The 10624-nt window shown below is 33.9% G+C and overlaps 1 protein-coding gene across 1 annotated transcript; it reads right to left on the bottom strand.

Moving 5' to 3' along the window:
* Positions 1-328: 328 nt before the first annotated feature.
* On the bottom strand, positions 329-8670 carry LOC111061041 (platelet-derived growth factor subunit A; the record flags this gene model as incomplete). The annotated part of the gene is given in 6 exon segments (XM_039419074.1): positions 329-513; positions 1564-1677; positions 3865-4052; positions 5341-5415; positions 6941-7088; positions 8654-8670. Coding segments are annotated over 6 exon segments (727 nt in total), but the record flags the coding sequence as incomplete, so codon positions are not given.
* Positions 8671-10624: the final 1954 nt, after the last annotated feature.

Genomic DNA, 10624 nt, shown 5'->3' with positions numbered 1-10624 from the left:
TTTGTTACCAGGTGATAGCCGATGGGAGATAAATTAATTGAAGAATCTTCACTCTATGGTGACGTCATCTTCTTGTTCTTGTTCTTGTTCTTCTTCTTCTTCTTCTTCTTCTTCTCTTCTTCTTCTTCTTCTTCTTTTTCTTTTTCTTCTTTTCTCAAGCCTGTTGTTTTTTACAGAATCATTGCCAAAATTTGAATGTGAATTCGAATAGGCCACGAAAGTGTATTTATGATATGAATTACTACAAAAATAATTATTGACGAATTACTAGAAGAATATTGTTGAATTATTACTGAAAATTGATGAAAATATATTGTAGGCTACTCACGAGCAAGTCAAATTGTTGAAGTATTCAGCTTCACCGCACTCAGGAACAGTTTTACATTGACAGGCGCACTTCTTCTTATTCCATTCTTTCACTCTGCTGTCTCTCAGACATTTTTCTTTCTCGTCGATATTCTTACAGACACATGAACAGTTATCTGCATCAAAGTCTTGTTTTTCAGTGCAGTGCTGCAAAATTGAGCAACAAAAAACATTATTAATAATTAAAACACAATTAAAGCGATCCAAATAGGAATAGAGTTAGTAGTATTATCAGTAAATACAGTCTATAAGTTGAATAGATATAATAATATTATAACTAATTAAGACAGTAAAAAATATTATGAATAATATCGAGTATAATATTTAGTATCTAAATATTATAACTACTAAGGCCTCTTACAGCCTTTTACCACGTAGGAGACAACACGGTTTTCTTACTTTCTTCTGTTACTTTGGTTGTTGATTATTCTGTTTCTTTCTTCTGTATTTTTCCTATCTTCAGGGCTACTTGGGAGTTGTACAAAGAATCAAATCAAATCAATTTTATTCACTCGAAATTCATACAAAATATTCACAAAAGTATAAAACGACAAGTTACAAGTGAAGAAGATACTACTCACAAAAAGTACAGTATGTTTCAGGATTTTGTCCTCGAATAGGAGTCAGATACAAAGTGTCATGAGTGAGATTATCTAATTTATAACTTGATATAGTTGAAGATTTAGTAGGAGTAGGAGTTAGAAAGAAGAAAGATTCAGAAATTTAAGTATGATGTGATGAAGATGAAATAAAGATGATTGAATCGATATCACCCAATATATTACACATTTTCGAATGAGATAAATACTTAATGTACTGAATAAATTGTGTTATGTTTTGTAGTAATATAGAAAAACGTTTTGAGTATCAACATTTGAGAGAAAAACAGTTTTTTTGGGATAATCCTACTGTTGATTCTCTCCCAATCATTGACTTGATTATTGTGTTCTTGTGAATGAATGAATGGGCAAACGGATAGATGAATGAATTGATGGTCAAATGAATAAATAACTAGATATGTATAGAACATGAATGAATTGATTCTCTCCCAATCATTGCCTTGATTATTGTGTTCTTGTGAATGAATGAATGGGCGAACGGATAGATGAATGAATTGATGGTTAAATGAATAAATTGATGGTCGAATGAATAAATAACTAGATATGTATAGAGCATGAATGAATAAATAATACTCACATGTTGCTTAACATTGCACATGACTTTACATTCCAAATGCCTCTCAACATGCACAATTTGCTTTCCTTTTGGTTTGTGAGGCCTGCCTCTCCCATCAAGACTGAAGACATGTACCTATATAAAATAAATTATTGCATTACTTTATTAATGATACATTTTTCAAATATAATAAGAACTATGAACCCTAATTCACAAACTTGAATAAAAACGTAGGCTGTAAATTAATGGACACGAATGTTCCCAATTTTAAAAACAAGAAGAAGAAGAAGAAGAGAGAGAAGAAGAAGAAGAAGAAGAAGAACAAGAAGAAGAAGAAGAAGAAGAAGGAGAGAAGAACAGAAGAAGAAGAAGAAGAAGAAGAAGAAGAAGAAGAAGAAGAAGAAGAAGAAGAAGAAGAAGAAGAAGAAGAAGAAGAAGAAAATTATTCTGTTTCATTTCAAGTAGGCCAATTGGTGACTGACTCTCAGGTTGGTCACTAACGTAACCTTTCACATCTAAAAAACATCATAAAAGAGAGATCTACGTTTGAAAAGGTAGTGAAATGGCAAAGGAGAAAGATGAAAATAAATTGAAAGTTGTATTTGTTCAAATGCTAATTAATAAATAATTATTATTGAACGGAATTCCAATTAAATGCTGTAAATCTCTACCCCGAAGACTTCTGCTACTGCAAATATTGACAACAGGATAAACAGCTAGATGGAAATTCTATGAGCGCTACTATACAAAAATTATTTGTCAACCCGGGAATCGAACCCAGTACCTCCTAATTGCCGGCCAGGAATGCTTATACCCTTACTGACATCATGCTTATACCAAACTAACAATCTCTGGATAGCAACAATCATTTTATACAAAGTCATATAGCGGCCAGTTAGTCTACAGTTGGAAATAAATTGGAAGTTGCATTTGTTCAAATGCTAATTAATGAATAATTATTATTAAACGAAATTCCGATTAAATGCTGTAATCACCCCGAAGACTTCTGCTACTGCAAATATTGACAACAGGGTAAACAGCTAGATGGAAATTCCATCAAATAATTTTTGTGTAGTAGCGCTCATCGAATTTCCATCTAGCTGTTTACCCTGTTGTCAATATTTGCAGTAGAAGAAGTCTTCTAGGTGGTTATTTACAGCATTTAATTGGAATTCCGTTTAGCAATAGAGAATGATATAAGAACAGCATTACCGGTTCTCTGTCATGCCACTGCCTTTTACAGAGGGTAGCTTATTTCGGTATATCTGATGTAATATCAGCTGTTCATTCTTGTTGGAAATAAACAATAAGAGTGTATTCCATTTGCCAAGAAAATAATATATTTATCAATGATTTGATAATACGTTTCCATATAATTGAGTTTAAATATTTTTGCATTGTTGAAAAACGATCTGACAACGTTGCGGAGTTTGGAGAGGACAGCTCTATCTGCTTTGTCAAGCAGATGATGGACAAGGATAGCAACACGAATGTTAATCAAATACTGCCATTATAACGTGGACCTCATTATAGAACAATATCAAGAACTACCACAACATGATACAGTATTAACACAATATGATACAGTATCACCACAAATGATATAGTACCAATATGATACAATATCATCTCAACTTGATACACAACACTATGATTTGATACATTCGCTATCTGATTTGTCGAATGAAAGACAAGGATATCAGCACCAATGTTAATCAAATATTGTCATTATAATGTGGACCTCACTATAGAACAAAAAAAGAATAACCACAACATGATACAGTATCAGCACGACATGATACAGTATCACCACAGATGATAGAGCACCAATGTGATACAGTATCATCTCAACTTGATACACATCACTATGATTTGATGCATTTGCTATATGCTTTGTCGAATGAAAGACAAGGATAGCAACAGCAATGTTAACCAAATATTGCCATTATAACGAGGACCTCACTAAAGAACCAAAAATAAGAACAACCACAACATGATACAGTATCAACACAATATGATACAGTACCAATATGATACAGTATCATCTCAACTTGATACACATCACTATGCTTTGATGCATTTGCTATCTGCTTTGTAGAATGATAGACAAGGATAGATAGCAACACCATTGTTAGACAAATGCCACCATTAATAATGTGTGGATCACATTATAGGGACATTGGAGTGTGGAGTCCTACCTCGGGTCGATGACAAACGAGGCCACCGACAGGAGAGGACTCTCCTAAATGCACAGCCCCGACAGTTGAGGACTGAGAATCAGTCCTCAAATGTCGCAGGCCTCGACTGTCGCGTCCCACCTACCTCAACTTTGACGTTTTCTGTCTTAGTCGGTTGACAGCTCATCGACATCTGCTGAGAACATCCGGTGCATCTTTCGATTTTGATGCAGTCGGGCTTTCTCAGCTCACGACCAGTGATGCTGTTCGAGATTTGCACCGCTTGCAATTCTGGCTTGCACTGCGCGAATTCTGGAGCTCTGGCCACTGCATCTGTTAATGAGAAATCGAAATAGTTTAATAATTCATATATTTTTCGGGTTGTGACAGAAGAGATCATTTCAGAAATGAAGATATTAGGAAATAATTGAATATCTGCAGCATGAAGAATTAAGCTGTGCTAATTTTGAAGTTGTGTTTCTTTTTTGGCTCAAAATTTTGCAAAATTACTCAAAAATTTCCAATTTATAGAGATTTGAGTGAAATATTTTTGTTTCTAATCAGTTTTCAAATATCAAAATTCAAAATTTTTAGTTTAGTCATTAGTTTTGAAGTGGAAATTGGACTTTTTAAAGTGAAAGTTAAATCTTAACCTTATTCTTTCTTGAAACTTTCATTCGTAAAAATTCGGGAGAAGACAGTTTTGGGCAATGCCTGTTGTCTTCTCCCAATCATATTATAATTATGATCTGTAATTGCCAATGAAATAAATAAATGAATAAATGAATGAAAGAGTTACGGAGAATCGGCATCAATGGAGGGAGCATGTCCAAAGAATGTCAGCTGAGAGAATTCGATTGAAAATGTGTAATTATCAACCAGTAGGCAAAAGAGATGTTTGGTAAACCACGCAAGCGGTGGCAATAATAGGATATTTTCTATCATTTTTTAATTTGAATAATTGGCTAGATGTGAGTCTGAACAGGTTATAACCTAATACTTGTTTTTAGGAAGAAGGAGAAGTATATTCCTAGTGTGTGATCACTTAGATACTCATACGAGACTCATGCATGACCAAACGTGCAGATGAGAAACAAAATCTTCATTCTTCACCCAACAACAGCTGCCACCTGGCGGTGGGATTGGGAGTTGATTGCCAAACTGTCGACCAATCGGGAGAGAGAGAGTAGGCGGAGTCTAGAGGTGTCAGTGAGAGAGAGTGAGTGAAAGCCCAATTCAGAACTCGCTGGTGATTGGTTCCTAGTCACCATTACGAAAGTGGTCTATGCGACAGCAGTGCAGAAGGAAAAGAAAAAGAAGTAGGAAGAATAAGAAGAAGACGAAGAAGAAGAAGAAGAAGAAGAAGAAGAAGAAGAAAAAGAAGAAGATGAAGAAGAAGAAGATGACAGGAGGAGGGGAGGAAGAAGATGAAAAAGAAGAAAGAAGAGGAAGAAGAAACTTCAAGATCGGGTCCAGTATAGTGAAAATATTATTACCATGCGTTCTAATGGGAGACTATTCCCACTTGGCTTGGCTGAGCGAGTACCCATTAGAACTCCTGGGAAACTTTCCAAGGAGCTACTCTATAAAATATCTTTACTATTATTAACTTTTGACTTACCAGTGCTTCTCTTCACTAATACTTTTGATCTCGGGTCACTCCCACTTGTTGAATTAATGGGATATTTATCACTGCCTGAAATTGATTGAGAAAAAAAATTAACACTTCAATTCAGATGAACTTTTGGTGATAAGTTCACCATCTTTCAAAGTTGTAGCCTAATAACTGAGTTGCACTACAAAAAAATCCTTCAAAACAAGCTTCAAAAAGAAATATTGTTGATTCACTATACTGTGATAAACTAATATTAATTTACAAGTAGCATGTAACCCATGCTACGCAAGGGTCTAATGACAAACTGAAAACTTGAACTACTAAAATCTTGAAGAATTTAAAATAGGCTTATAACCATCCTCGGTAAATTAAGAATCTATATGCAAAATTTTGAATTAATCAGTCCAGTAGTTCAAACATGATGATGATTCACATTCGTGAATTTCCTATCATATCCAACAAGCTTCACAGAGAAATATTCTTGTTTCACCATACTGTAATAAACTAATATTTACAACTAGCATGTAACCCATGCTACGCAAGGATCAAATGAAAAACTTGACAAACTGAAAACTACTAAAATCTTGAAAAACCTCTCTTTTTTTCTCTTCTTTTTCTTCTTTCTTCTTCTTCTTCTTCTTCTTCTTATTATTATTATTATTATATTATTATTATTATTCTCCTTTTCTGAGCTCATTCCTAAGCTTCTCCTTAATCTCATATCTCACATCTCACTCGTATTTCTGTACGTGAATTTCCAGTACAACATAGCCGGTGTTTCCTTTATCCATTGCGTTATAGATGAAGTAAAGAGATTATCTCAATTACTTCATTAATTATTATTCTATCATCAACTCAATGAATGATGTTCATAGTTGAAGTCCAACTCTTTAATATTGAGATTGAAATACAAACCTTTTGGAGCAAGCCATCTTAATACGAAAAGCGTTCACTTGTATAATTGTTGCAGTGATATTTACTTTATACTGTTAGCACCTCTTGTATATATAACTATTAATAATATCAACACGCTTCCTATTTATTCAATACTGACAGGTTGAAGTAAATCTCACTTCAGTAGCATTAATTTTAATTAACTTTAATGATATTTAAATTGATTTTGATGTTACAGAAAGAGAAGATCGCATGAGTATGTTAAAAAACTTGACAAACTGAAAACTTGAACTACTAAAATCTTGAAGAACCTCTCCTTCTTCTTCTTCTTCATCCCCTTCTCCTTCTCATTCTTCTTTTCTTCTTCTTTCTTATCTTCTTCTTCTTCTTCTTCTTCTTTTCTTCTTTTCTTCTTATTTTTTTCTTCTTCTTCTTCTTCTCTTCTATTCTTCTTCTTCTTATTCTTCTTCTTCTTCTCCTTCTCCTTTTCCTCTTCCTCTTCCTCTTCCTTCTCCTCTCCTTCTCATTCTTCTTCTCTTTTATTCTTTTTTTTCTCTTCTTCTTCTTCTTCTTATTCTTTTTTTTCTTCTTCTTTTCTTCTTACTTCTTCTTCTCCTGTCTTCTTCTTCACTTCCTGTCTTCATATTCTCTCTATGATGTTAGTCACCTGAAAATAGATAGGAAGATAGGTCTAATCCTAATTTGAACTTACTCAGAACTCCAATCACAGTTGACGAAAAAGGCACTGTTGAGTTTTCCTCAGGTGCATTTTCATTTTCTTCTTGCTGAATGTTGAAAGTTTTGTAAAAATCTTCCATACTTTGGATGTTGCTCAACTGTTGCGCCAACTCCAAAGATATCTGAAAAGCAACAGCATTTTTGGATAATATTCAGTCCATTGTATTTCAAGATCAAATAGTTATTAATAAACGTGGATTCAAAGTTAAATGCTGTAAGTCACCTTGAATACTTCTGTCATCAATGCAAATATTGATTACAGGGTTAACAGCCAGATGGAAATTCGATGAGAGCCCTTGCTCTCATCGATTCGAAATTCGATTCCATGCCCGGGAATCGAACACGATACCTCCTGATTGCTAGTTATAGTTATACCATAGAGAAACAATAGCATAAGTAGATATCCCATGGTATAGGGCGTTTATGTCGCCACTTTACTGTTATCCCAAGCCGATAGTTCACGTAGTTCTTTCCTATGCAGCTATGTGACGCTGTTAGCCTCTCAAATTGTGCCGTTCATACACTATCACCCCAACAAAACAGTAAAAATTGACAATAATCGACAGTAATCGGCTTGAGATAACAGTAAAAGTTGCAACTTAAATTCACCATACCATGGGATATCTACTTACGCTATTGTTTCTCTATGGTTATACGCACCCTTACACCAAACTCACATTCACATGTACTTGAATAATGTATGAGATAAATAAAGGTAGCGGTCTTTATATTAACCTGAAAGGCGAAGTTAGGAAGCAGCCGACCTCTCTCCCACTTAACAAATTTAATGCATGTAATACTACAACTTCATAAGTGAACATCAATTGCATTCTCTGGATACATTTTTAAAATAAATAATAAGAGAGGGTAGGTCTATCTACTATTAATCATCCGCCGTTATTATCGATTTGTCAAACTGGTTCGAAAATAGTCACATTTCGAAATACAGTACCAATGAATCAAGCAGTAATGAAATAATTAATTGTTAAACGAAAATCCAAATTAAATACTGTAAATCACCCCGAAGACATCTGCTACTGCAAATATTGACAACAGGGTAAACAGCTAGATGGAAATTCGATGAGCGCTTCTATTCAACAATAATTATTTGTCAGCCCGGGATTTCTCAATTCCCAGTCTGTCAAATAATTTTTGTATAGTGGCGCTCTTCAAATTTGCATCTAACTGTTTACCCTGTTGTCAATATTTGCAGTACAAAAGTCTTCGGGGTGATTTACAGCATTAATTGGAATTTCGTTTAATAATAATTATTCATTAATTAGCATTTGAACAAATGCAACTTCAAATTTATTTCCATCTTTCTCCATTGCTATTTCACTACATTTTAGTCACTTTTATGATATTTTTTAGATGTGAAAAGTTATGTTAGTGACCAGCCTAAGAGTCAGTCACCAATTGGCCTATTGGCATTAATTTGGATTTCCGTTTAATAATAAATTATTAATACATTCGCATTCGAACAATTGCATTATTTCAGTAATTTCCATCTGTAGAAATTAAATAAGTAGGCTACATTGGCTATTGTAAAGACTTGTATTGTTTAGAGATATAACACTAAACTCAGCTATTTTTCGGAAACATGAAAACGTTGATTATATATTTTTTAAAACAAACATATTATTATGTTGAGAATTGATGAAAAAGTTAACATTTTGATGAAACTTACCGTTGGCGAGTCTTCTTCTACACTGTCAATCATCAAGTCCTGAAAGCATATCAGAAATAAAAAAACGAGATACCATTATTTTTTTATGAGTTGCATTATGATAAATCATTTTTTAATTCTGATAAATATTCTCTTGTGAAGATAGCAGATTATTGAATTTGATCCATCACAAAATTGCAATCCTTTAATTTCGCCAGTACTTCATTTCAAACTATCAGTGATTTGGAAGACTCCTCTCCATCAGAATCCATGGAGAGGGTAGAGCTTGAAACATACCAGCCCTTGAATTTCGAAAAACACCTTAGGGAGCGGAGATATACACTTAGCACTCAGCTCATTGTACTGAGCACTTGGCACTTAGGCTCAACTCACACTCACGAGAAGAGACTCGACTCTAGTCGAGAGCGTGTGTTTCCAAATGGTGACACTCAGACCAGTCGAGTCTAGTCTCCGCGACGTCACCATTTGGAAACACACGCTGACTGGTCTGAGTGTCACCATTTGGAAACACGTGCTCTCGACTAGAGTCCAGTCTCTTCTCGACCTGAGTCGCAGTGAGACCTAAGTGTGAGTTGAACCTCAGTATTAAAGTATTATCAGCCCTCCTAAAGTCGTAAGAAGACGTTCCATTCACGCTTAATTCTATATCCGATCAAAGAAGGTTTTCTATTTAAATAAATATTTATTTTCAATATTTGAAGTTCAGAAGGCAATTATTATTGGTATATTGATGCATAATTGCTCCGTGTCAACCTACCAGATGCAGGTTCTACTCTCATCTCTAGAGAGACAACTGCGTGAACTGAGAGAACAGACTTCAATCGAAGAATTTGGTGGAAAAATTCAAATCATTAGTTTCTTATATCTTATACACGATAATACCAGTTCTGATGATCTCACTAGTGATCTACTAGGCTACTGTCTGGTTAAAACGAAAAGAATGGAATGTCACTGCGAACGATTGTTATATGATGGTCCATATTAGGTGACTCTTTCAAATCACGTGCAATTATATGCTCCGTATTTAACGCTAACAAAAGTTTCTAAGTAGTAGCGTAGAAGCTTAGTATTCACGAAAAAGTCGAAGAAGTCGACGAACTCTTTGATTGCTTGAAGAGTTAGTTATAAGGGAATCTCATCCCTTGATTAATTTTGTATACGATTCAACTGCCTCCTTCTGCAAATGGGAAAGCAATAAATAGAAATATATATTCCGTTTTGGAACGTATTGGATACTATTTGAAAATCTCCACATTCCAACGAATTCTGTCTGCTAGGCAAAAGAAAGAATAACATTGTTGATTATGGAAGTGTTCACACAATTTCATTCTGTTAAGGTGTCAAAAAGATCAATATTCAGATAATTTCGTCACTTACCGTCATATTTGGAGAGCTCTTGGCCTCGACTCCGTTGTCAAATTTATTCTGAAAAGGTATACGAATAAAAGTATTATTCTGATAAATTATTACAAATGAAGGAATGATACCGATTGCAATTGATCATACAACAAGTACATCATCAAAAATGATATTATTCTGATAAATTATTACAAATGAAGAAATGATACCAATTGCAATTGATTCATACAACAAATACTTCATCAAAAATGATAGGGAGAAAAAAAATAAGGTAACTTTGTGCCAACCCTCTCCCAAATTAAGATAAGGTTACACATAGTCCGAAATAGGTTAAGTCAATTAAAACCACAGTATAATAATTTAATGATAATAATAATTATTTTATTTCTCAATAAGCATTCATTACAAACACAACATTACTACTAGAAATAATTATTCTATTGAGAAGACACTCCCGAGAAAAATTCTATTTTGGGAGTTGCCATCAAAGTCCATTTTTATAATTTATTTGATGCAATCAATTAAAAATAAATTAACTCAAACCATGAAATGTAAATATTCTAACAAAAGAGCTTACAGTCGGAATTTTTACAAAAGTTATCAATATTTGAA

The sequence above is a fragment of the Nilaparvata lugens genome, unplaced genomic scaffold (genome assembly GCF_014356525.2).
Source record: "Nilaparvata lugens isolate BPH unplaced genomic scaffold, ASM1435652v1 scaffold8309, whole genome shotgun sequence".
Lineage (NCBI taxonomy): Eukaryota > Metazoa > Arthropoda > Insecta > Hemiptera > Delphacidae > Nilaparvata > Nilaparvata lugens.
The sequence above is the reverse complement of the archived record's forward strand: the minus strand, read 5'-3'. Positions and strand labels throughout refer to the sequence as shown.